The 26,893-nt window shown below is 49.1% G+C and overlaps 1 protein-coding gene across 1 annotated transcript in view; it reads left to right on the forward strand.

Annotated features, from left to right (window-relative positions):
- EEF2 (eukaryotic translation elongation factor 2) overlaps positions 1-15,095 on the forward strand; it is a 60,644-nt gene extending 45,549 nt beyond the window's left edge. The window contains exons 13-15 of the mRNA XM_033955186.1: positions 11,299-11,481; positions 11,566-11,698; positions 14,441-15,095. Of these exons, the coding sequence (XP_033811077.1) occupies positions 11,299-11,481; positions 11,566-11,698; positions 14,441-14,634 (510 nt within the window). The 3' untranslated portion in view covers positions 14,635-15,095. The remainder of the gene's footprint in view (positions 1-11,298; positions 11,482-11,565; positions 11,699-14,440) is intronic.
- The last annotated feature ends 11,798 nt before the right edge of the window (positions 15,096-26,893 follow it).

Below are 26,893 nucleotides of genomic sequence, written 5' to 3' on the forward strand. Positions count from 1 at the left end.
CTCCAAGATCCTCTCGGGGACAGACGGTGGTAGCGGAGCCTCTGTGCTTCTGTCTACTGGCAAGGAGGCGTCTGTGGTGCACATTTTTTCAGAGGGACGAGCTCCCAGATCTGATTCAGCAGGTCGTCTCAGTGTTGCGCTTTGAGGAGGCGCCACCAGAGACCCCACGTGTGGGGGACCCTCTTCTTATAGGGATCTGCTCTACATCCTGCTCCTTTCCTATGCATCAGTATATTCGGGATCTTGTCCTGGCGGCGTGGAATACACCAGAGGCACAGTTTCGGTTTGCGCGCTCTATGACTCGTTTGTATTCCATCCTAGAGGGGGATAGGGCTACCTTTAAGTCGCTAGTGGGAGACGCGGTGGTCTCAGCTATTGCTAAGTGAATACCGTGCCCATGGAGGGTGGCTATGCCGTACAGGATTCTGAGGAGTGCAAGTTGAAGACCATTTTTGTGGGTTGGTTTTGTTTTTTTTTAATTCTTTATGATTTTTCAACTATTGATAGTTTTACAAGTCAAAGAAAATAAAAACAGCCTGCAGTCCACTCACGCGACGGCCCTCTGGTCAAAAGACCAGTGCCCTAACTGAGACTAGCCCTACCAACGCACGTTTTTGTTCAGCAGGAAGTTGCCCAACTTTGTCTTGAATCCCTGGAGGGTGTTTTCCCCTAGGACAGACTCCAGAAGAACGTTCTAGTTTTCTGCCACTCTCTGGGTGAAGAAGAACTTCCTTGCGTTTGTACGGAATCTATCCCCTTTCAACTTTAGAAAGTGCTCTCTCGTTCTCCCTACCTTGGAGAGAGTGAACAACCTGTCCTTATCTACTAAGTCTATCCCCTTCAGTACCTTGAATGTTTCGATCATGTCCCCTCTCAATCTGCTCTGTTCGAGAGACAAGAGGCCCAGTTTCTCTAATCTTTCGCTGTACGGCAGCTCCTCCAACCCCTTAACCATCTTAGTTGCTCTTCTCTGGACCCTTTCGAGTAGTACCGTGTCCTTCATGTACGGCGACCAGTGCTGGATACAGTACTCCAGGTGAGGGCGCACCATGGCCCGGTACAGTGGCATGATAACCTTCTCCGATCTGCTTGTGATCCCCTTCTGTATCATTCCTAGCATTCTGTTTGACCTTTTTTGCGCTGCCGCCGCACATTGCACAGACGGCTTCATTGACTTTTCAATCAGAGCTCCCCAAGTCCCTTTCCTGGGGAGGTCTATCTAAGTATCGCGCCGGACATCCTGTATTCGTGCATGAGATATTTGTTACCTACATGCATCACTTTACACTTATCCATGTTGAATCTCATCTGCCATGTTGATGCCCATTCCTCGAGCCTGATTATGTCACATTGCAGATCTTCGCAATCCCCCTGCGTCTTCACTACTCAGAATAACTTTGTATCGTCCTCAAATTTAATCACCTCGTTCGTCGTACCTATGTCCAGATCGTTTATAAAGATGTTGAAGAGCATGGGTCCAAGCACCGAGCCCTGCGGCACCACACTGGTGAAGCTCTTCCAGTCTGAGTATTGTCCATTTACCCCCACTCTGTTTCCTAAGCTCCAGCCAGTTTTTAATCCACGTGAGTATTTCACCCTCGATGCCATGGCTCGCAATTTTCCGAAGTAGTCATTCATGCGGAACCTTGTCGAACGCCTTCTGAAAGTCCAGATATACAATGTCGATGGGTCGCCCTTGTCTATTTGCCTGTTTACTCCCTCGAAGTACAGCAAGTTTGTCAGATAAGATGTGCCTTTGCTGAAATCGTGCTAGCAGGTTCTCATCAGACCGTGTCCGTCAAGGTGATCAATGATGCAGTCCTTTATCAGCACCTCTACCATCTTTCCCAGTACCGAGGTCAGACTCACCGCTTTGTAGTTTCCTGGGTCTCTCCTTGAACCTTTTTTGAAGATCGGCGAACATTCGCCACCTTCCAGTCCTCCAGAATCTTTCCCGATTCAATCGACAGATTGGTTATTAGTTGAAGCAGTTCAACTATGGTCCCTTTCAGTTCCTTGATGACCCTCGGATGGATGCTATCCGATCTTGGGGATTTATCGCTTTTAAGCCTATCAATCTGCCTGCATACCTATTCTAGACTGACAGTTAACCCTGTCAGTTTCCTGTTTTCACTTCCAGCATATAGCCTAATGGGGTTCCGGTATGATGTGCATGTCCTCTTCAGTAAAAACAGACTCAAAACATGTTCAGTCTGTCAGCGATTGCTTCGTCCTCCTTTAGCGCTCCCTTTATTCCTTGGTCATCCAACAGTCCTACCGCTTCCTTTGCGGATCGTTTCCCTTTAATATATTGAAAGAACAGCTTGAAGTTTTTCGCCTCCTTGGCTATTTTTTCCTCTTAGTCTCTTTTGGACCATTTTACCACCTTATGGCACCTGTGTTGATGTTTGTGCTTGTTCCAGTTTCCGTCTGTTTTTGATCTTTTCCATTCCTTAAGCGAGGCATTTTTGTCTCTGATCACTTCCTTTACCTCTACACTGAGCCACACTGGTTCTTTTTTCTTTTTCCTCTTTGATCCCTTGTTGATACGCAGTATATATAGATTTTGTGCCTTGGTGACTGTATCCTTAAAAAGAGACCAAGCTTGCTCTAGTATCTTTACAGTGTTTATTCTCTTCTTAATCTTCTTCCCCACCATGTGTCTCATCCCTTCATAATTCCCTTTTCGGTAGTTTAGCGCCATGTCCGTCGTTCTGGACTGATGGTTCGCCTCTAATTCCAGGTTGAAGCAGATCATATTGTGATAGCTGTTTCCCCAGCATCCCTTCCCCAGCATCCCTTCTACTTTTACATCTTGTGCCGGTCCTCGCAGTCCATTTAGAATTAGGTCCAGAATTGCGTTTCCTCTTGTATTTTCCTTGACAAGTTGTTCCAGGAAGCAATTGTCTACAGTTTCCAGGAACTTGGTCTCTCTAGTACAGCCGGAGGTGCCTAGGTTCCATTCTATCCCCGGATAGTTGAAGTCGCCCATGATAACTGTGTTGCCTCCCTTGCAGTTGCGTTTAATCTCTTCCATCATTTCTCCTTCAATTTCTTAGGACTGCCCTGGGGGTCGGTAGTAGATGCCTATCCTGGTTTCTGGTCCATTTGTTCCTGGAATTTTGACCCATAGAGACTCTAACCTATCCTTTTGTTGTGGCATGTTCTCTCCAGTAGATTCAATTCCCTCTTTGACTTATATGGCAATGCCTCTTCCTTTTTGAGTCGCTCTGTCTCTGCGGTATAGTTTGTATCCCGGTAGCACAGTGTCCCAGACATTTTCATCAGTCCACCATGTTTCTGTGATGGCGATGATGTCAATGTTATCCTTTTGTGCCAAAGCTTCTAATTCACCCATCTTATTTCTAAGGCTCCTTGCGTTCATGTACATACACTTGAGTTTGCAACCTGTTCCCTTCTTGCGTGTCCTTCCCACTTATGTCCCTTTTGGTGTGTCTTGTCTGCGATTTGGTAAGTCTTCCCCTCCATCTTCCTGCATGGTATCCTCCGGGTATACCGGTTCCCGGACCATCGACTCTCTTGGTTGACTGTCGGCTTTCCTCTTCTTCCTAGTTGAAAAACTTCTCAACTTCTCTCTTGATGCTTGCAAGTAGCCTTGTCCCGTCTCTGCTGAGGTGGAGTCTGTCCTTCCTGAATAGCTTGCTCTTCCCCCAGAACGTCATCCATTTGCGCACGAAGTGGAATCCTTCTTCCTCACACAAGTGTCGTATCCATGCGTTGACTGCTTGCAGCTCCATCTGCCTCTTCTCATCAGCCCTGAGTACCGGCTGGATCTCCGAAAATGCTATGCTCTGCATTCTGGTCTTCAGCTTCCTTCCTAGCATCCGGAACTGGTCCTTCAGTACTTCCCTGTTGTAGTTCTGTTGCTCATGTTGTTTGTCCCCACATGGATCACCACCGCTATATCATCTTCATACTGATGATCCTGTTGATGCGGCTCACTATATCTTCTACCTTGGCTCCCGGTAGGCAGGTCACCAGCTGATCCAGTCTTCCTCCCGCTATGTGGCTGTCAGCTTGTCTGATGATAAAGTCCCCCACAACGATTGCTGTCCTCTCTATCTTCTCTTGATTCTCCAGCCGCAAGTCAGTGTCCCTGGTGTATGTCCATCTCTCCAGCCGTAGGTCCATGTCCTTCGTTCCTATCCATTTCCTCTCATCCTGGCATTCGCCTTCTTGTGGGTTCCCTCCGCTGTTTCCAGATCTTGCTGTTGTATCCCCGATTGCCTCCTGGTGGCTGTCCGTCTGGTGGTCCATACTCTCTGTAGGCGCAGGGTATCAGAACAAAGGTTGCACCCAATTGAAGAATCTGAGGTCTGATAATCAAAAACTGCTTTCTTCTCCTTTGGGTAGGACGAGATGCATCTGGATACATTCTTATCACATTAGACATAAAAGGAACATCTTTATGTTTAAAAAACAGTTTAGCATCCATTCCCTATCGGAGCCTAGAGCAAATTGTACCAATAGTGTAGCCGCAACCTGGACCTCTGTATCCGACTTCTCCAGGAAATTAAATATGTCCAAACTATCAGCAGATAAATTCTGTTGATTAGGACTTTTGAGACTTAATTCGTCTAAGTAAATAATATGCTTTGGAGAGAGGGGGATACGAGGTCTCTGGTACCTTCAAAACTTCATTCAAATATCTTTTAAACATGGCTAGTACAGTTGTCGGAAATAGTTTTGGAAAGTTAATAATACGAAGATGCAGTTGTCGGAAATAGTTTTGGAAAGTTAATAATACGAAGATGCAGTTGTCGGAAATAGTTTTGGAAAGTTAATAATACGAAGATTACACCTCCTGATAATGCAAGTTTACATTCTAAACAAGAAATGATGGAGAACTCTATCTTTGATCCAAGTCAAAACTTTGTGTCTCCAAAGTTTTTATCCTAGTTTCCATATCATCCGATTTACTTTCCAAACTAGTTATTTTAGTCTTCAATTCCAGGTTTTCAGAAAGCTCTGTAATGCACGATAACTGTTTCATCTGATTCCCCAAAGACATTTGTAAGCCAGAAATTTCCTCCCAGAGACTCCATATTAAAGATCTAAGGTCTCCATAAAGGAGCAAGCTCAGTTCTGGGCCCTGTCATAGAGACAACAGTACTTCTTACCGGAGTATCAATTGCTGGAATAGGCATCAGGTTTCCTTGAGCTTGTTCCTATCTGCCCTCTAACTGCACTGTTGGTAACTGAAGCCCCTTCTGGCTCCATTCAGGGACAACTGATCCGTCCTGTTAGATTGACAGGAAAGCATCTCGAGCCGGTTCAGCCAACAGCAGCTCCTCTGACGCTACAAGAGGAGTAGGCATGCTTCGCTCATCCGGGGACAGTATAGCTCCCTCGAGGGAGAATTTGCACACTTCAGCCTGCGTGCTTACTTCAGCCAAGGCAAAATCCTCTGGTCGTGTTGTTTGGGCTCCCTGCTCCACAAAGAGATCCATCGGACTGATCTGTGCAACTGCTGACTCCTCTGGGAAAACCCGGAGCTTTGATTTACGCTTCACCATTTTGGCAGAAGGGAAATAATTCAAAAGAGACCGTGACAGCGTTCCCCTGCAGACATCAAGCCTCCATCTTGGTTATAGGTCTTGGAGACCATTCTTAAGCAGAATTTTGATATGTCTGCCTTGGGTGTCCAGGCAGCTATTTGTGGGAGGGCTAGTGGCTCGGGCTGTATTTTGGTGTGCCGAGCGTGTCCTTGACCGTGAGTGTGATGGACTGGTCCTTGGTGGATTGAGATGGCTGCCACTTCCTCATGGATGCCCTCTGACTTGGTGTGGATGTCTGCCAAGTCTATGGCTTTTGGGGTGGCTGCGCGTTGTACCTTGTGGCGTTCTGCTTGGTTGGCGGATAGGGCGTCCAAGACTAAACTCACTAAATTTCCCTTTCGGGGGTCTTTTTTGTTTGGAAAGGATTTGGATAAGTTGGTTCAGATTCTAAAGTGCCCCGCCTGCCTGAAGACTGTGCTCGTCCTGCTGTTAGGGGTGGCGCTGCTAGGGGTCATCTGTGGGCATTCTGCAGATACCGCCCTGGGCATGGGGCTGCTCCCTTCCCAAATTATGTTTTTTCCCAGGGTCATTTCTATCAGCACATGCAGTCCTTTTGGGGGGGACCTTTGGGAGGCTGGTAATCCCTCCGCCAGTTCCCCCGCAGCCCATCCTGCCCAATGACTCCTTGACGGCGCCCCCTCTGGTTCCGGTGGGTGCCCAGCTGCGTGAGTTTTCTCCAAAGTGGGCAGAGATCGCATCCAATCAGTGGGTCCTGGAGGTGATTCGGGATGGTTATTCTCTGGAGTTTGCCCACTCCCTGCCAGATCATTTTCTAGCTTCTCTTTGTCAAGCAGCATGGAAGAAGCAGGCTTTTTGCCATACCCTTCAAAGATTGCTAGCTCTCAAAGCAGTAGTTCCAGTACCACCTCAGGAGTGTTTACCTGCAGATACTCTATTTATTTTGTGGTGCCCAAGAAAGGGGACTTATTGGCCCATCTTAGATTTGAAAGGAGTCAGTCAACAGGTCTCTCGGGTTCCCTCGTTTTGCATGGAGATACTGCGGACTGTGATTCTGGCAGTTCATCCAGGGGAGTAACTGGCGTCTCTCGATCTGACGGAGGACTACTTGCATGTTCCAATCCGCGCCTCCAATCAGTGCTTCCTTTGCTTTGTGATCTTGTGTCAGCAGTATAAGTTCTGTGCGCTTCCTTTTGGTCTGTCATGGCTCTGCAGACATTCACCAAGGTTATGGTGGTTGTTGTGGTGGCGGCGTTGCACAAAGAGGGCATTCTGGTAAATCCCTACCTGGATGACTGGTTGATTCAAGCGAAGTCATTCCAAGAGAGCACCCAGGACCCGGATTGAACGTCAGAATGGGACCCTGTGTTAGAAGATTGGGCGAGAGGGGCAGCAGAAGAGGATCTGCCATGATAAGACAAACAAGATCTGTGTAAAATGGGCACCTGGGCTAGTCTGGAGCTACCAGGATCACGCAGCCGATGTGACGAGCCATGCAAAGGAGGACTCTGCCCACCATCGGCCATGGGGGGAAAACACAGGTGGCTGTCCTTCAACCAAAGCTTTACCAGAGCATCCAGCTCCTCTGTGTGGTAATCTCTGCCCCGAGTGAAGAACCTTGGCGCTTTGACATTATACTCAAGGCTATCAGGTCCATGACAGCTGGCCCCAAGCCTGCACAAGCAACTCAAAGGCCGCAGGACTGAGACATCACTCGCCAGGATCCAACACTTGATGAGTGAGGAAGTCAGCCTGGCCATTCTCCACTCCCGCTATGTGGGAAGTAGAGATGTCCAGAAGACAAGTCTCTGCCCAAGTCATGAGCAGATAAGTCGCCTGCGCCACTAGACGACTCTTGGTTCCCCCTTGATAATTGACGTAAGCCACCGCTGTGGCATTAGAAACATAGAAATAGACGGTGGATAAGGGCCACGACCCATCCAGTCTGCCCACCCTAGTTACCCTCCCCTACCTTTACCCTGTGAATAGATCCCACATGTCGATCCCATTTGGCCTTAAAATCAGGCACGCTGCTCGCCTCAATCACCTGAAGTGGAAGACTATTCCAGCGATCAACCACCCTTTCAGTGAAAAAGAATTTCCTGGTGTCACCGCACAGTTTCCCGCCCCTGATTTTCCACGGATGCCCTCTTGTTGCCGTGGGACCCTTGAAAAAGAAGATATCTTCCTCCGCTTCGATGCGGCCCATGAGATACTTGAACATCTCGATCATGTCTCCCCTCTCTCTGCGCTCCTCGAGCGAGTATAGCTGTAGTTTATCTAGCCGTTCTTCATACGGGAAATCCTTGAGTCCCAAGACCATCCTGGTAGCCATTCTCTGGACCGACTCCAGTCTCAGCACATCCTTACGGTAATGTGGCCTCCAAAATTGCACACAGTATTCCAGGTGGGGCCTCACCATGGGTCTATTCAATGGCATAATGACTTCAGGCTTACGGCTGACGAAACCCCTGCGTATACAACCTATGATTTGTCTTGCCTTGGATGAAGCTTGCTCCACTTGATTGGCAACCTTCATGTCCTCACTGACTATCACCCCTAAGTCTCGTTCTGCTACCGTTCTTGTTAAGATCTCGCCATTAAGGGTATAAGACTTGCATGGATTTTGGCTGCCCAGGTCCAAGAGAATCCAAACCGATTTGTTCTTTAGCAACATCTGGAATGCCAGCAACGCTAACCAGATGGCTCTGGTCTCCAGAACATTCATCGACCAGGATGTCACCTCAGGAGACAAGCCACCTTGAGCCGAGCGACTGAGACATAGAGCTCCCCAACAGAGGAGATTGGTGTCCGTGATAAGCACCGTCCACTGAGGCTGATCTAGACTCAACTCCCTGTACCAGATTAGAAGACTGTAGCCACCAGTGCAGGCTGCAACAAACTGACCCCCGAAGAGGAACAGGAGAGTCTAGATCATGCATCTGGGATAACCATTGCCAAAGAGGAGCATACTGAAGTGGATGCGTGTGAGCATGAGCCCACCTGACCACATCCAGGGAGGTAATCATTGACCCAGAGACCTGTAGAAAATTCAGCACCCGAGGACACAACAATCCATCAGTAAGTAAATCTGCAACTACAACTTGCACACTAGGGGCCTCTGGAAGGAAGACTCTCCCTAGGCAGGTATCTAAGAGAACTCTGAGGTATTCCAGGTGCCGAGACAGAGCCAACTGGCTCTTGGACAAGTTGACCACCCATCCCAGCAACTGCAGGAACTCCACAACCAAGTCATTACCCAGGAGCTCTCCTAAAAGGACTTTGCTTGAATCAACCAGTCGTCCAGATAGGGATGAACCAGAATGCTCTCTTTGCGTGAGGAAGCTGCCACCACCACCACAATTTTGGTGAAAATCTGGAGCCGTGTCCAGACCAAAAGGAAGTGCACAAAACTGATAGTGCTTTCCCAGAATTGCAAAGCGAAGGAAACACTGATGGGAGGCCTTTATCGGAACATGTAGGAAGACCTCCATCAGATTGAGAGAAGTCAAAAATTCCCCAGGCTGGACCGCCAGAATGACAAATATCAGGGTCTCCATGTGAAGACACGTAGCACCCAGCTGACACATTTCACTTTGGCCATCCTCCAGTCTTCTGGTACTATGCTGGATTTTTTTAAAGAAACATTAGAAATTACTAAACTCTGCAAGTTCATTTTTCAATTCTATCAGCACTCTGAGATTTGCTACTGTTCAGTTTGTCAGAATACATCTGCCAGTGATGGAGATTTGTTATGAGTTTCTCTGGTTCATCAGAATTAAATACCATTTCTGATGCTGGTAACTCCCCCACATCTTTCTCGGTAAGACAGAAGCAGAGAGTTCATTTAATCTTTCCTGATTCCTCCTTTATCCCTTGGTCGTATAGCAGTCCAACTGAAGGAAATACTGCCCCATTAGAGATTTAAGGGGACAGATTTTTTTCAAATGGCATCTTATGAGCAATTTTAATCCCCACTGAAACAAATGGGGTCCATTTCTTGGTCCCGAAACCACCCTGCACACACTCTGTCGCCCTTTCAGATATCTGGAGGCAATCCCCTTAGGAAGGAAGGATACTCAGACTTGTCCCAAAGAAATTGCCTGTTTATTATTAGTCTTACATCCAGTTTTTAAACCTTTTTTACATGGGTCAGTGGTATTAGCAGATGACGTGAGTACAAACCATATCTGGTGACAGGATACATAAACTTCAAAGAAGTAATCAACACAAGAAAGGGGAGTAGGTGAACAGCATATGTGCTTCATTGTCTAAATCTAAAGGTGCTGTCTTAGCAACAGTGTCTTATCTAAATCTTCCCTTATCTTTCTCAACCAGAGCATAGCTGTGGGGGGTTGAACCTCCATTGTCCCAAGCAGCTAGCTTCATTAACAAAATTAAATGATCTTGTCTCAGAACATATTAGCAGAATCAACACAAACTAGGTCTGTGTTTGGGTTTCCCAGCACAGAGTTAGAAAATTTATAAGATATATGTATGTCCCTTCACCCACCTTACCTGGCTGAGGGGGATGGTTTCCTCAAAAACTGCTCCCCTCTTTCCTCTACATCTTTTCAGGAGAAAGGACAGGTCAGCCAAAGTAAGTTCTCATTGAAATCCTGGCACACAGAATTTCCACAGGCTTGTGACCTCTAAAATATGCATTATAAAAAAAAAAAATCTGCTGACTAAATATGTATTGTGAGATCCTATAGTGCTGGCCAGCTAGAAGATCTTAAAAGGAAACACTTCTAAAATAATGGTTACCAAGTTTTCATGGTATAACCTAGCTGATCAATGTTCATGTATATATTCAAAGTGAATATTGATGTGACTTCCACGGAATGCAGATGTCATTAATATATCCAAAACTGGTTGGGGTTCCCTAGGATAACTTTTGGAACGTCTCTAAACTATCTTAAATATGTTTTTGGTGTCCACATTGGAACTAGTTGTACAGCATGAATTTAGGAAGTCGTATCTCTTCCTTATGAAAACCTACATGGGAATTCAGATGTTTGGTTACTAATTGATATCTCAAGCTAGCTTCTGTTGCACAGAGCATAAAAGTCCTGCCTAATGCATTAACTTGCCCCAATTGCGACCTGTTGGAGAAAGAATCGTACACTTTTTTTTTTTTTTTTTTCAGCCTTCAGCCTCCTTCAGTGGCTGTACTGCCTCTCCTGTTTTTTCCTTATGCAAATGAGCTGAAAGGTGTCTTTCTGATCTGTTCTGAGATTTTTTTATTTTTTAGTATTTTATCCAACTTTTGAGGCTTATAGGGCTCAAGAGGTTCTCAGTAGCCTTGGGGCCTCTCTGCCTGGGAGAGGACACAAACATGGATCCCTGAACAGTGCTTCTACCTTTCACAAATATTTTAAGTCATTTGTGAAAGGTAGAGGCACTGTCCAGGGCTTCATGTTTTAAGTAATCTCTTCAAGGTTGAGCAGAACAGAAGTGTCCCTACTTGTTTCCTAATGGAGTGGTTATCGACTGCTTTGGTACAAACTGAAGAGAAGGCAACCCACCGAGGAAGGAGGCATTGCTGAAGAAAGTGTATGATTCCTTCTGCAACAGCTCACAATTGGGGGAGGTTAACCCATTAGTCAGGACTCATATGCCCTGTTAACAGATGATTATCGATGTAAGAATTTAATCTTCCCAGATGCCCAAGTAGAGCAGTAGGTCTTCAGGCTTACAATTTGTAACTTACAGCACTAGCTAAAATGTAGTAGTAAACTTGTTGCCATCTACTTTCCAGGGTGCTCTCTGTGAGGAGAACATGCGTGGAGTCCGCTTTGATGTTCATGATGTGACTCTGCATGCTGATGCAATTCATCGTGGTGGTGGACAGATCATCCCCACTGCCAGACGGTGCCTGTATGCCTGTGTACTGACAGCACAGCCCAGGCTTATGGAGCCCATCTACCTTGTGGAGATCCAGGTATGGCGGAGATGTGAACTGTCAAAAATATGCCCCAATTGGCACCAAGTAATATGTTCATCATAACTATCTTCTGTGTTGCAGTGTCCTGAGCAAGTGGTTGGTGGTATCTATGGTGTCTTGAATAGGAAGCGAGGCCATGTGTTTGAGGAATCTCAGGTGGCTGGCACTCCCATGTTTGTGGTTAAGGCTTATCTGCCTGTAAACGAATCTTTTGGTAAGTTCACTTGTGCTTCAGGCTTATACTCTTCCTGTTCTTAGTACTTAGCTTTAAGGGCACAAACCTCTTAAAGGTTTTGTTTTGAACTATAGGTTCTATGTGTGTTTTTATCCAGAGGTGAGATATGCTTTCAATTATTCTTATAAGATTTTTAAATGTCTAGTTTCTGAATTAGTAAAGCTGATTCTCTGGAGACAAATGGGGGAGATATAGGCACATTCGTTGGTGAAGTCATAGACTGATCCTTCACTTGTTGAATTCCTAAACAGTCTGTTGGATGCTGTCCCCTAGCTACAGTAAGCTTTTGGCTTGGCATATGCATGGATTCTTCCTTCTAAGGCTCCTTCCCTTGCCTGTCTGTCTTAGTTGCTCTTGACAAGTTGAAGCTCTCCTCTCACACACAAAATAATTAAATTAATTTCAATTCCTAGTAGTTAGGGATCAAGGAACTGCCATTTTTTTTTAAAGGAGGTTAACCTGCCACCTCAATAGCCTTCTCAAGAATTTAACTGTCAAAAAAAGCCAAAACAATGCAGACAAAGGATCTTCTCAGAAAACAATATTTACTAAATCTGTTGTGCTCTAGGACAGCACGGAATTCCTTTCTACTGAAGAAAATGGTTCCTTTTGTTGGCAGCATGACCTTGCTATACGTGCTAGCTGCACTGATGGCTCCCATAGCTTAGTTTGGCACTTCTGGGGGAGTAACATACCCTGATTTGAGCCTGTTGGGGAGTGGAAAGTCTGCTGAAATGACACACAGCTGAGACCGCATGGAAAGCTGCACACAGTTCACCCAGTCACCAGATACAGTAACACCGGTTTTGGGGAACTTCTCGCGGACTGACTTGGCATCAGACCGTCAGCAAACTTAAAAAAGGCTCCTATGAGCCCAGATCCGGCATCAGACCGTCGGCAAACTTAAAGGCTCCTATGAGCCCAGATTCAGCCTCAGTCCTTTTTAGACTATCCACAAGTAGCCTATATTATTCCTTCTCTTCCCCCCCCCCCCCCCCCGGGGCCCTAGGGGAGGTGAACTGCAGTTCTGATGGCCCTTCAAAGGGGGTTAAATAGCTGATACTGAAGAATGCTTTGCTCCTTGGACTGAGAAAGCATCAATGCCTACTGCTTTGCACTGCCTCCAGTGCACTGGGAAGGCTCCTATAGGCCCAGCTGCAACCTCGCAGTACTCTTCCTCAGCTTGCAAAAACCTGTAAGTCCTGCATACACAAACCTCCTACCCCTACAGAACTGAGATGTTGCTCAGATGTGGGAATACATATAGCTTTGAGTACCTCCCATATGGAGGTTCAGCCCAGTGCACCCTCCAGTTTTTCTTCTGCAATTGAGCTGTGTAGAGGCATATCTGAATCTGTTCAGCTTACATATATATATTTTTTTTCTTATTATTTTTGTTCAAAATTTGGCTTTGGTGCTCTGAGACCCCATTCTTGGGGCTTCTCTGCCTGGAAAATGATGCAGGTTCTGCTGAGCTAGACTGCAGCTCTGCAGGGCAAGCCTTTCGGTGGAACTGAAGGGCCAGCCTGTTATGCCTTCTGGGTTCAGGATCTGTTCCCCTGGGAGTTGGCCTGCCTTGTCAGCAGCTTGAGCTCAGGCTGTGGGCACCTTGAGAGAATCCTCTGGGTTTCAGGGCACCAGCTGCATGTTTTACCCACCCCTGTTGCACTTTGAGGATCCCTGGGAGTGGAGGTCTGTGTTGGTTCGGCTGGAGTGTTGTTATTGTTATACTTAGTACTTCTTACCGTGTTTCTCTGAAAATAAGCCCTACCCCAAAAATAAACCCTGGTCGCAGGTTCGCTGGCAGCAACTCTTCAACCTGCCCCTCCCCACCATGCAGCTGAACCTCTGCTGACCCTCCATCCTTTCCCACCAACCGCGAGCGAGTCTTACCTTCAACCAAAGCAGCATCGGGCCGGCAGCACTCTAAACAAGCTGCTTAGCCTTAGCCTGTGAATTCACTCTGCCATGTTGCTGATGATGTCATCAGTAACACAGCAGAGTGAATTCACAGGCGAACAAGGCCAAAGCAGCCTGTTTAGAGTGCTGCCAGCCCAAAGCTGCTTAGGGAGGTACCGTATGTAGGGCTTGCTCACGTTCAGATGGGATGGGGGTTCGGCTGGGCAGCGGGTGCTTGGGGGTGCTCACTCAAAGGTTCTGCTGCACAACAAATGGGAGGGAGGGAAGGGAAACTGCCAGCGAATCCCAGGACTAGGGCTTATTTTTGGGGTAGGGCTTATATTAAGACCTACCCTGAAAATCCTGCTAGGGCTTATTTTTGGGGAAACACGGTATATATTGTAGCTTGGGACCCGCCAACAACTCTACCTGTATCTCCCCTGCTTGTCTCTGAAGAAAGTAAAGTTGCTTACTTGTAATATGGGTTGCAGCCACACTTAACTTCCTGACATCCCCATGGACATATATATGTGTCTGTAGGGATGGCAGGAGGGTAAGTGTGGCTGCATTTCCCTGCTGTCTACTGAAAACAACCTTTAGCTTTCTAGCTTAACAAATGTGTAGTAAAGCCTTGATTTTTATAAAAGGGGATTTTGCTGTCCTACAAGCTCCAGTATCACACTGAGCAGTAATTTGAGTCCAGCTTGTCGTGAATTAGTGCTAGTGGGTATTGGGTCCTGTTGGGGTGTTGAACACTACAGTTGCACTGAATAATTGGTAGTATTATTTTGCTAGCAGACTGACTTGTTTGTTCTTCTGTAGGTTTCACAGCAGACTTAAGATCCAACACTGGTGGACAGGCTTTTCCTCAGTGTGTGTTTGACCATTGGCAAATTCTTCCTGGTGACCCCTTTGATACTACTAGTCGTCCTTGCCAGGTGGTATCTGAAACCCGCAAACGAAAGGGGCTGAAAGAAGGCATCCCACCACTGGACAACTTCCTTGACAAACTATAATCATATCAATAAAGCCTCATCAGTTTAGTTAATTTGGACTCTAAATTAGCAATCATTCTAAGGGGGGCAGTGAGCAGCTTTCTAAAACTGCATCTGACTTCCATTGACATTTCATAGCTTCTGAAGTACAATGATTCAGCCTTACAGATTCTGTGGTACATCTTGCATTGGGGCAGCCCCACTCCATGCCCTCCTACCAGAGTTTATTAATGCAATGTTAGTTGCCCAGTTCCATATTTATTTTGTACCTTGGCATGAAGCGGTTCACAGGGCAGGGAATGCCAGGCATGCCAAGCAGGCTTTCAGGTGACAGTGACTTAAGGCCTGGAGTGGTGAGGGTTTAGTGGTTGCATTGACAAACTAGAAGGCAGGAAGATCATGTGCCATGTACCAATCAGCATGAGTATCAGCTAATGTATTAGTACCATTACATAAATAAATTGGATTATGGTGACGATTAACAAAGTTCATGGTTTTAATTTTTCATGCTTACAGGCAACATCAAAACTAAACTGAGCTGTATCTATAAAATAAAAAGAAATCAAGGTGCTATGATCAGTTTCTACATTTTATTTCTACTGGTGCTAGCTTTTTATTCCTTAACATCTCTCCAGACACAGCTCACTGATGGGTAATAGCTCACCATGACCAGCAGTTGGAGACTGAGGCACAACTTTTGGCTGAAGTACATGTGCGCTATGCAGTCCCTCTTGCAATCAGTCTGCTCTCAGTCTCCAGCAGGTGGAGGTGGTAAGCCTGTGCATTTTTCCCTGATTTAGTGTAGGCCTGTTGGATTTTGTTTAGGTCTTCTTCTTGTCTTCATCTGTGGTGCTGGATTGAGTTTGGGGGACCCTTTCGGGGATCCATCCAACCTTGGGGGTGCCACATTCAATGGGTCGAAATCCTCCTCCCATTTCTCCTAAAACCGATACCGACGAGCATATGGCTTTGAGAGGTCTTTTCATTTGTCCCTTAGTTATATTTAAAAATAAAAAATCCAGAGGCAGTGCCGGTCTGAAGGGAAGCCTTCCTTCCATTGAGGTAAATTGCAGTTAATTGCTAACCGATACTTTTTATTTTTCAGCTAGTAATGATTTTCTCAATGAGCACTTTTAAAGGGACAAAGTGTTCCTGCCGCGAGGTCGATGTGGCTAGTTTGTGTTTGTGGTGTTCCGGCCGCCGCAAAGGTTATCCTAATTGGCTTCAGATGCTGGCGAGCAGAGTTCCCTTTTGTGAGGTGAAGCCTGGGCTTCCCCTACCATCCTCACAGGGATTTCCCCAGCTGCTGATGGTCAGGGTAAAAAGAAAAAGGTTTCCCATAGTGCTGGGGACGCCTTTACTTCTGCCAGCTTGACTGCTTTAGTGGCTGGGGCGGTTCAGGCCTCTTTGCTGCTGCTGCAGGCTTGGGTGGGATTCAGCAGGTCTTTTGGCGGGAAGCTCCTTCCATTTTGTCTACAGCCTCAGGCAACCTTCCTCCCTGTATTGGAGAGACAGGGGCAGGTTTCTACTGGGTCTCCTGCTTTGGCAGTGAGTCCTGTGTCGCCAGGGGAATTTTACTCAGATTTTGTACTAGCATGCAAAGCTTATCTTCAGGTGGCTGGAGGTCTTGGGGTTTTTTTTCAGGGGGGTCTTTTACCCCATGTCGTCTCCCCCTCAGCTCCATCCAAGCGGCCAAGGGTCGCATGGGATGATGAATTTTGGTTTGAGGCATTTTCGCCTGATGAGGACTTGGATCCCTTAGGTGACCTCCACGATCATCTCAGGGGGACGGATGCCACTGGCACGAGTTTCATGGAACCTCCAGCTAGTGAGGATGCGTCGGTGGTGTGCATTTTTCAGTGGGTTGAGCTCCAGGAGCTTATTCTTCAAGTTGCATCAGTCCTGCGTTTTCAAGGGGTACACAAAGGAGCCTCCACGTGTGGTTGCCCCCCCCCCCCCCCAATCAAGGGATCCGCTCGGCATCTTGCTCTTTTCCTATGCATCAGAATATTTGAGAGATTATGCTTGCGCAATGGAAGACGCCGGAAATGCCTTTCGTTTTGCGCGGTCCATGGCTCAACTGTATCCCATCCCAGAGGGGGATAGGGATACATTGAAGTCCGAGTGCGAGTCTGACTGGTACTTGGTGGATCAGGAGGTATCTTAAGATTGAGATGGGTGCTTTTTTTAAAATCTCAGATGCTATGTATGTTCTGCTGCGGGCTTCGGCCAAGTCCATGGCTCTCGGTGTAGCCGCTCGCTGTACCCTGTGGCTCTGGGATTGGTCGGCAGACACTGCATCAGGCTAAGCTTGCTAAACTTCCCTTTCGGGACTCATTCTTGTTTGGTGTGGATCTAGACAAGTTGGTTCAGACCTTGACTAAGGTACCCTGTCTTCCTGAAGTCCGTGCTCGCCCTCCTGCTTGAGAGCGTTTACGTGATTTTCACAGTTACCGCCCTGATAGGGGGGTGGCCCCTTTCCTGGTCTTCCCTGGGCCATTTTTTTCAGAATATGTTGTCCTTTTGGGGAGGGGTTGGGGGGCTGTGACTCCTCTGGCGGTCCCTCCACCGCCCGCTTAGCCCAATGACTCATTGTGGGCCCTTCCTCTGGTACCAGTGGGTGCCCAGTTGCGGGAGTTTTACCAGGGATGGGCCAAGATCGCAATGGATCAGTGAGTCCCAGAGGTAATTCGGGATGACTGCTCTGGACTTTTCTCAACCCTTGCCAGATCACTTCCTCTCTTCTTCTTGTCAGGCAGATTGGAAGAAGCGGGCTTTTCGGCAGATTCAACCTCAAAATGGTACCAGTGCCTTCTTAGGAGTATCGCTCTGGCAGGTATTTACTTTGTGGTGCCAAGAAAGAGGGGTCTTTCTGGGAGCTCTGGGTTCCATCTTTTCATATGGAGACCCTGAGATCTGTCGTGCTGGTGGAAGGTAACCCACAATATTACTATGGATGGCTCTTACCTTATTGTAAATCTCCTTGAACCATAGTGGATATATGTTCGATATGTAGTAGATCTAGAGATTTCTGTGCTGACAAACTGAGGACTCATGAGATGCAGTCTACAACACTGCCTGCAAGCCTCAGATACATTTGGCCTACACTGACAGGCATGTAAAGCGTTAGTGTTGACAGCAGCAGCCTGAAGCCTCATGAGAAATCTCATGAGTGGATGGAGCTATTCATTATCCCAGGACAAGCAGGCATGATATTCTCACATGTGGGTGATGTCATCTACGGAGCCCCAGCGCGGACAGCTTTTCAAGCAAACTTGATTGAAGTTTCAAGTTTGCTACACTGCACCACGCATGTGCATGCCTTCTTGCCCACTAGAGGGCGCATCCCCACCTCATGGTCCTCAGTTCAGTCTTTTCCGCGGAGCCAGAAGCCCTGTGGAAATTGTGCTCTTCGTGTTTAGCCTTCTGACACCGTGGCTGAGTGTTTTTCTCTTGGTCGCTGTGCTTATTTTGCTTTTATCTTTCATTGTGTATCGAGTTTCGTAAAAAAAAAAACTTTTATTTTCTTCCATCGGCTCCCGGTAGCCGCGGCCGCGGGACCTCGTTCATTCCCGGTCGGGTTTCGTGTCCATGTCCCGTCCCTTGACGGGTTTTAAAAAGTGCACCCGGTGCGATTGTCTCCTTTCAATTACCGATCCTCACCGGTGGTGCTTGCTTTGTTTGGGCCCTGAGCACCCGACCGATTCTTGTACTCGGTGCTCTATTTTTCAAACCAGGGCCCTCCGCTGCCATCGCGCTCGGATGGCGGAGCTCTTTGCGATGGACTCCGGGGCGGGGAAGGCCTCGATGTCGGCTTCGGCCCCAGCCTTGACCTCGTCCTCGCCCCGTCAGCCCGCTTCGTCGAAGCCGGTCTCCTCAACCCCGAAGTCGACGAAGGGTAAGTCCTCACTTCCTTCTTCTCTTCCAGCCTCGAAGAAGCCATCCTCTGGATCATCGACGGGGGCGGGTGGGTCGTCCTCGGCCCCGCCCCGAGCGTCGAAGTCGGGTGCCCCGCGGGAATACTCGAGACCGAGGTCGCCCTCGAGGGAGCACCCGCCGGCCCCGGATCTGCCTGCCATGATGGTGGTACCGGCCTTTCAGGACTTACTCCGTGCGCTTATTACCTCGGAGCTCTCCGGTGCCCTCGCGCACCTCCAGCCGCCTTCGGTGGCCCCGGCGTCCTCGGTCTCGGTACCCTCGACTTCGGCCCCCAGGGACGGCTTCGGCCTCGACCCCGGCTTTGCCCTCGACCTCGGCTGACCAGCCTGAGCGGAGCGTGCGGCCTCGGGACAAGGGGCGGAGGGTTCGGAGGATCTCGTCCTCTTCGAGGTCCTCCCGGGGCTCCTCGCCCTCGGGTCGGCCTCGGGCGAAGTGTCGGTCGAGGAAGCCCAAACGTCAACGGGTTTCTCCTTGACGACGCGGTCGCTCCTCGCCAACCGGGGCCGAGACCCTTCGGGTCTCCGAGCTTCGCCTCGATAATCCAAGGCTTCTCCGTTCCTCCGAGGTTGAGTACTCGAGGGACTCTTCGCCGAGACGGAGGGGGCGTGCCTCAATCCCTCATAACCCGGGGACTTCCCGCAGGGGTTCCTCGGGGCGTGGCCGGTCCCCGACCCCATCGAGATCGCTTGGTGCGGCCTCTTGGGGTTCGGGGTCGGGCACGGGGAGGGAGCCTCGTTATTCCCGTGAGGCTTCCCCTTCCTTCTTGGCGACAAAGATTTCTCGTTCTCCCTCGCCTCCTTTGAAGCCCTCTTCCTTTTCCAGATTTGTCCTTGATATGAGAAGAGCTTTGGACCTTGATCTGGCGTCAGGGTCTCAATATACGAAGGAATTTTTGGAGGAGCAGGATTTGCCCTCTCCTCCCAGAGAGACCCCCCGGCTGCCTCTTAACAAGGTTCTACACCAGACCTTCCTGAGGAACTTGGACTCCCCTCTTACAGTCACAGCTGTTCCGTCTAAGATGGAGTCTAAGTACCGCACAGTCCCCTGCAAGGGCTTCGATAAAGCGCAGTTGTCTCACCAGTCGTTGCTGGTGGAGTCGGCGTTGAAGAAGTCCCAGCCTTCTCGGGTCTCGGCTGCGGTTCCCCCCGGGCGGGAGGGGCGGACCCTGGACAAGTTTGGTCGTCGCCTCTATTCTAACTCCTTGATGGCCGCCAGGGTCCTTAATTACGCATTCACCTTCTCCTCCTATTTAAGGCAGATGGTCAAGGCGTTGCCCAGGTATTATGGAGTCATGCCTGATTCCCATAAGGAGGATTTTGGTGCCTTTATGGCCAATTTATCCCAGCTGCGCCTCTACCTCTTTCACGCAGTCTACGATGCCTTTGAGTTGGCCTCTCGCGTGTCCGCCTTTGCGGTGGCGATGCGCCGTCTCGCATGGCTTCGTACGTTAGATATGGACCCGAACTTGCAGGAACGCCTGGCCAACCTTCCCTGTGTTGGCTCCGAGTTGTTCGATGAGTCCTTGGAGGCGGCGACCAAACGCTTGTCTGAACATGAGCGCTCTATCGCCTCATTGGTCCGTCCTAAACCCCGGACCCCGCAGCAGAAGCCGTTTAGACCTCCTCCGCGGCGGTACCCGCAGAAGTTGACGCCGGCCTTCTCCAGGCCTCCGCCCCGGCGTCCCCAGCAGCAGGGCAGAACGTCCCAACCCAAAGCCTCAGGCGCAAGGAGCGTCTAAACCCGCTCCGTCTTTTTGACGTGATGCGCGGTTGGGGGCGGGCCCCCTCCGCACTATCAAAGGACCCCCTTCCTATCGGGGGCCGATTACAGGCCTTTCTTCCAGCCTGGGCCAAGATCACGTCGGACGCTTGGGTGCTCCGGATCATCTCCGAGGGTTACTCGCTGAACTTCTTAGCCAGGCCGCCAGAACATCCGCCGGGGGCTTCTCTTGGCTGTCGAGACCAGCTTCCTCTTCTCCTGTCGGAAGCCAAGTCCTTGTTGAGCCTTCGGGCGGTGGAGCCTGTTCCCCCGAACCAAAGGGGATGGGGGTTTTACTCCCGGTACTTCTTGGTCCCGAAGAAGACAGGGGACTTACGCCCAATTCTGGACCTCCGAGGGCTCAACAAGTTTCTTGTCCGGGAGAAGTTCCGTATGTTGTCCCTCCCAGTCCTGTACCCTCTGTTAGACTCGGGGGACTGGATGTGCTCCCTGGACCTGAAGGAAGCATATACTCATGTTCCAGTGCATCCCGCCTTCCGCAAGTTCTTACGGTTCCAGGTGGGGGAGTTGCACCTCCAGTATCGCGTCCTTCCCTTCGGGCTGGCCTCGTCTCCTCGGGTCTTCACGAAGTGTATGGTGGTGGTCGCGGCTGCCCTGAGATCTCAGGGGTTGCAGCTCTTCCCCTACCTGGACGATTGGCTGATCAAGGCTTCATCTCGGGAGGGGGTTATCTCAGCCACCCGACAGACTATCATTTTTCTTCAGCGTCTGGGGTTCGAGGTAAATTTTCCCAAATCGCAACTGTGCCCGGCTCAATCCCTTCTGTTTATCGGGGCCGTGCTGGACACGGTTCGCCTTCGGGCGTTCCTTCCCTCGTCGAGACTGGAGGCTCTGCTTCGCCTGGCCCGTCAGATTTTGCTGCAGCGCTCCGTATCTGCCCACAGGCTGATGATTCTACTCGGCCACATGGCTTCGACAGTTCATGTCACGCCGTTTGCCCGATTGCATCTGAGACTCCCTCAGTGGACCTTGGCCTCCCAGTGATGTCAGGATCGAGACCCGCTCTCCCTTCCTGTAACGGTGACTCCTTCCTTGAGACGATCGCTCCGTTGGTGGACCGACTCTTCCAATCTTTCCGGGGGTTTGCTCTTTCTCGTTCCTCCACATCGCAAGGTCCTGACCACGGACTCTTCGGAGTACGCGTGGGGAGCTCACCTCGACGGTCTGCGGACTCGAGCGCTATGGTCGGCGGAGGACCGTCTTTGTCACATCAATGTGTTGGAGCTTCGTGCCATTTTCCTGGCAGCTCGAGCGTTCGGTCATCTGCTGTGCAATCAGGTAGTCCTGGTACGGACGGACAACCAAGTGGCCATGTATTATGTAAACAAACAAGGGGGAACGGGCTCTTGGTCCCTGTGCCGGGAAGCCTTGCGCCTTTGGGAATGGGCGACCTCCCAGAACATCTTCCTGCGGGCGGTCTACATTCAGGGAGAAAAGAATTGTCTCGCAGACAAACTCAGTCGTCTTCTCCAGCCGCACGAGTGGTCGCTAAACTCCCGAGTCCTACGCGAGATCTTCGACCGCTGGGGGACCCCTCAAATGGATCTCTTTGCTTCCCCGGAGACTCGCAAACTGCCCCTCTATTGTTCCCTGGATTTACTCCCAGGACCGTCTCGAGGCAGATGCCTTCCTTCTCGACTGGGGAGGGAGATTCCTTTATGAGTTTCCTCCTTTTCCTCTGATCTCGAGGACGTTGGTTCACCTCAAGTCATCCAGAGCCACTATGATTCTCATAGCGCCACGTTGGCCTCATCAGCACTGGTTTTCCCTGCTCCTTCAACTCAGTGCCAGGGAGCCTCTACTTCTGCCAGTTTTTCCCTCTCTGCTGTCTCAGAGTCGGGGTTCGCTGTTGCATCCCAATCTTCAGTCATTACATCTGACGGCTTGGTTCCTTTCCCCCTGACTTCAGCGGTCAGGGAGGTGTTGGAAGCCTCGCGCAAGGCCTCGACTCGGCTTTGTTATTCCCAGAAGTGGACCAGATTTTCATCCTGGTGTGCCTCGCACCATCTGGACCCGAGTTTAGTTCCGGTGTCCTCGGTTCTGGAATATTTGCTGCATTTGTCCAAGTCTGGGCTGAAGACAACTTCCATCCGGGTGCTTCTCAGTGCTATTGCTGCTTTCCATCGGCATCTAGAGGGACGTTCTCTCTCTCTTCATCCTCTGGTGGTTCGTTTCATGAGGGGTTTAGTTAATGTTAATCCTCCTCTGAAACCTCCTCCTGTAGTTTGGGATCTGAATGTGGTCTTGGCTCAGCTGATGAAACCTCCCTTTGAGCCAATTGACAAGTCTCTTCCTAAGTTTCTCACTTGGAAGGTGGTCTTTTTACTTGCGCTCACGTCTGCTCGTCGAATTAGTGAGCTTCAGGCTTTGGTTGCGGACCCGCCCTTTACTGTGTTCCATCATGACAAGGTGGTTCTTCGCACCCATCCAAAATTTCTACCTAAGGTTGTGTCTGATTTCCACCTCAATCAGTCTATTGTCCTTCCGGTGTTCTTCCCGAAGCCCCACTCTCATCCTGGTGAGGCGGCGCTTCACACACTGGACTGTAAGAGGGCGTTGGCTTTTTATCTCCAACGTACCAAGTCTAATCGGAAGGTTCCTCAATTATTTTTGTCCTTTGATCCTAATCGGCTGGGACATCCTGTTTCCAAGCGCACCTTGTCCAACTGGCTAGCTGCTTGTATTTCTTTTTGCTATGCTCAGGCTGGTCTCACGCTCCATGGTCGAGTCACGGGGCATAAGGTCCGGGCAATGGCAGCTTCTGTTGCTTTCCTCCGGTCTACTCCTGTGGAGGACATATGTAAAGCTGCCACTTGGTCTTCGGTTCATACGTTCACCTCCCACTACTGTCTGGACACTTTGTCCAGAAGCGACGGCCGGTTTGGCCAGTGGGTGTTAAGTAACCTGTTTTCCTAAATTGCCATCCTCCCTCCTGCCCTTTTTTGGTTGGCTTGGAGGTCACCCACATGTGAGAATATCATGCCTGCTTGTCCTGGGATAAAGCACAGTTACTTACCGTAACAAGTGTTATCCAGGGACAGCAGGCATATATTCTCACAACCCGCCCTCCTCCCCGGGGATGGCTTCTTTGCTGGTTATGGAACTGAGGACCACGAGGTGGGGATGCGCCCTCTAGTGGGCAAGAAGGCATGCACATGTGTGGTGCAGTGTAGCAAACTTGAAACTTCAATCAAGTTTGCTTGAAAAGCTGTCTGCGCTGGGGCTCTGTAGATGATGTCACCCACATGTGAGAATATATGCCTGCTGTCCCTGGATAACACCTGTTACGGTAAGTAACTGTGCTATAGCTGTCTACCTTTTACATAAACCCTGCCTATTTTGCCACAGGGGAAAAACACATAGCATGCCCTTCTGAGGCTATCATGCCCTTCTGAGGCTAACATGGTACTGGAGCTTGGATTCCCTCTAAGAGACATATTTCTTGTGACCAATAAACCTGACTACTTTGGAATTCTTAGCTGATGCCATCAGGTCCATGACTGAGGCAAGCCCTACCTTGGATGGTCTAACTGAAAACTGAGTCACCAGCATCCAGTATATCTGCTCAAAAAATCCACTTAGATGTTTGCTCACCACCTGCATACAGATATTACAATGAAGAACTTAAGTGCACAACAGAAGAATGGGACTTGGGTGTGATTGTATGTTATGATATTAGGGGGGCCAAATAGGTTGAAAAGGTGACGGCGAAAGCTAGAAGGATGCTAGGTTGCACAGGGAGAGGTATGGCCAGTAGGAAAAAGGAGGTATTGATGCATCTGTATAAAGTTCTGGTGAGCCCTCGTTTGGAATAGTGTGTACAATTCTGGAGTGCACACATTCAAAAAGATATAAAAAGGATGGAGTCTGTCCAGAGGAAGGCTACTAAAATGGTGTGTGGTCTTCATTAGTGAATGACACAGGGAAAAATTCTGTCCCCGTCAATGCCCCATCCTCTCCATTCCCCCAGCACCCTTCACGCGGTCCAGCAGCTCCCTCCCGCCGGCCAGCTGTGCATGTCCCTCCCTCCCTTTCCCTTCTCTTATGGCGAAACTGGCGATTTGTATAAGGCTATGCGCTGTATTACAGCCAGAGCCATGAAGTTGCATCGGGTTGCCTGCTAGAAAAGTCTCTGATGCAACCGGAAACAGGAAGTTGTGTCAGAGGAGACTTTTCCAGCAGGCAACGCAACGCGACTTCAAGGCTCTGGCTCTAATACAGCGAGCCTTATACAAATCGCCAGTTTTGCCATAAGAGAAGGTAAGGGAAAAAGATGCATGGCTGGCGGAAGAGAGGGGGCTGCCGGACCGCATGCTCTTCACTGCGCGTTCTAACCATTCACCGCTCCATGGGACGGTGAATGGCCTTGTCCCCGAGCTCGCAGTGACTTTTTTTTGTCACCATTTTGGCTGGTTACCTGTGTCTTTCTCTAGTCTTCATCATAAGGCATAATGGGGACAGACTTAAAGATCTCAATCTGTATACTTTGGAGGAAAGGCAGGAGAGGGGAGATATGATAGACATTTAAATACCTATGTAATGTAAATGTGCATGAGTTGAGTCTCATTTGAAAGGAAACTTCAACGAGAGGGCATAGCTCAGGGAAGATGGAGAAGACCGTAGAGGAAGCCTGGGCCCTATTCAAGGGCACGGTGCACGAAGCACAAAACCTGTATGTCCCCAGGTTTAGGAAAGGGTGCAAAAAAAATCAAACCAAAAACCCAGTGTGGATAACAAATGCAGTGAGAAAGGCGATAAGTGACAAGAAAACATCATTTAGAAAATGGAAAAAGGACCAAACTAAGGACAACCAGAAGGAACACAAAAGGCACCAGAAGGACTGTCACCGAGTGGTTAGGAAAGCAAAAAGAGAATATGAGGAGACTGGCGGGGGAAGTAAAAAACTTCAAACCATTCTTCAGGTATGTGAAGGGGAAACAACCAGCCAGGGAGGAAGTGGGACCTTTGGACGATGGAGACAGGAAGGGAGTGGTTAAGGAGGAAAAAGAGATAGCTGACAGGTTAAACAAGTTCTTCTCGTCAGTCTTCACGAGAGAGGACACATCCAATATCCCAGAACCCGAGGAGAACATAAACGGAGACCATGATGAAAAGCTGGTCCAACTAGAAGTAAGCAAAGAGGATGTTCTCAGACAAACCACCAGGTCCGGACGGCATCCACCCAAGGGTATTAAAGGAGCTGAGAAACTAAATAGCGGAAACACTGCACCAAATTTGTAACCTATCCTTGAAAACTGGGGAGATCCCAGAGGACTGGAAAATAGCCAGTGTCACGCCCATCTTTAAGAAGGGATCAAGGGGTGACCCGGGAAACTACAGGCTTGACCTCGGTTCCGGGAAAGATGATGGAAGCACTGGTCAAGGACACAATCTACAAACACATAGAAAACAATGGACAACTAAAGGCGAGCCAGCACGGCTTCTGCAAGGGAAGGTCATGCCTCACGAACTTACTGTATTTCTTTGAGGGAATAAACAGCCAGGTGGATAAAGGGGAATCCATAGACATCATTTACCTTGACTTCCAAAAGGCCTTCAACAAGGTACCTCACGAAAGACTGCTTAGGAAGCTGTGGAGCCACGGGGTGCAGGGGGATGTCCACTGATGGATCAAACACTGGCTGGCTGGCAGGAAACAGAGGGTTGGAGTAAAGGGCCATTACTCAGACTGGCAATGGGTCACGAGTGGAGTTTCACAGGGGTCGGTGCTGGGACCGCTCCTGTTCAATATATTTATCAATGACCTGGAGACGGGGACGAAATGTGAGATTATTAAATTTGCTGATGACAACAAACTCTGCAGGAGGGTTAGAAACACGGAAGACTGCGAAGACCTGCAAAGAGATCTAACGAGACTGGAAGAGTGGGCAAAAAAGTGGCAGATGAGCTTTAACGTAGAGAAATGCAAGGTCATGCATGTAGGGAAAAAGAACCCGATGTTCAGCTACAAAATGGGAGGATCACTTCTAGGGGTGAGCAACCTTGAAAGAGGCCTGGGGGTGATGGTGGACACAACATTGAAAGCATCAGCACAATGTGCGACAGCCTCAAAGAAAGCGAACAGAATGTTGGGTATCATTAAAAAGGGTATCACAACCAGGACGAAGGAAGTAATCATGCCGCTATATCGTGCAATGGTGCACCCACATCTGGAGTACTGTGTCCAGTACTGGTCGCCGTACCTCAAGAAGGATATGGCAGTACTTGAGGGGGTCCAGAGGAGAGCAACTAAACTGGTAAATGGTATGGAAAACTTTTCATACGCTGACAGGTTGAAAATACTGGGGCTGTTCTCCCTGGAAAAGCGGAGACTTAGAGGAGACATGATAGAAACCTTCAAAATCCTGAGGGGCATAGAGAAGGTGGATAGAGACAGATTCTTCAGACTGTGGGGAACCACAAGTACAAGGGGTCACTCGGAGAAATTGAGAGGGGTCAGGTTTAGAACAAATGCGAGGAAGTTCTTTTTTACCCAGAGGGTGGAGGACACATGGAACGTGCTTCCAGAGGTTGTGATAGGTCAGAGCACACTACAGGGTTT

The sequence above is a fragment of the Geotrypetes seraphini genome, chromosome 8 (assembly GCF_902459505.1).
Source record: "Geotrypetes seraphini chromosome 8, aGeoSer1.1, whole genome shotgun sequence".
Classification (NCBI taxonomy): Eukaryota; Metazoa; Chordata; class Amphibia; order Gymnophiona; family Dermophiidae; genus Geotrypetes; species Geotrypetes seraphini.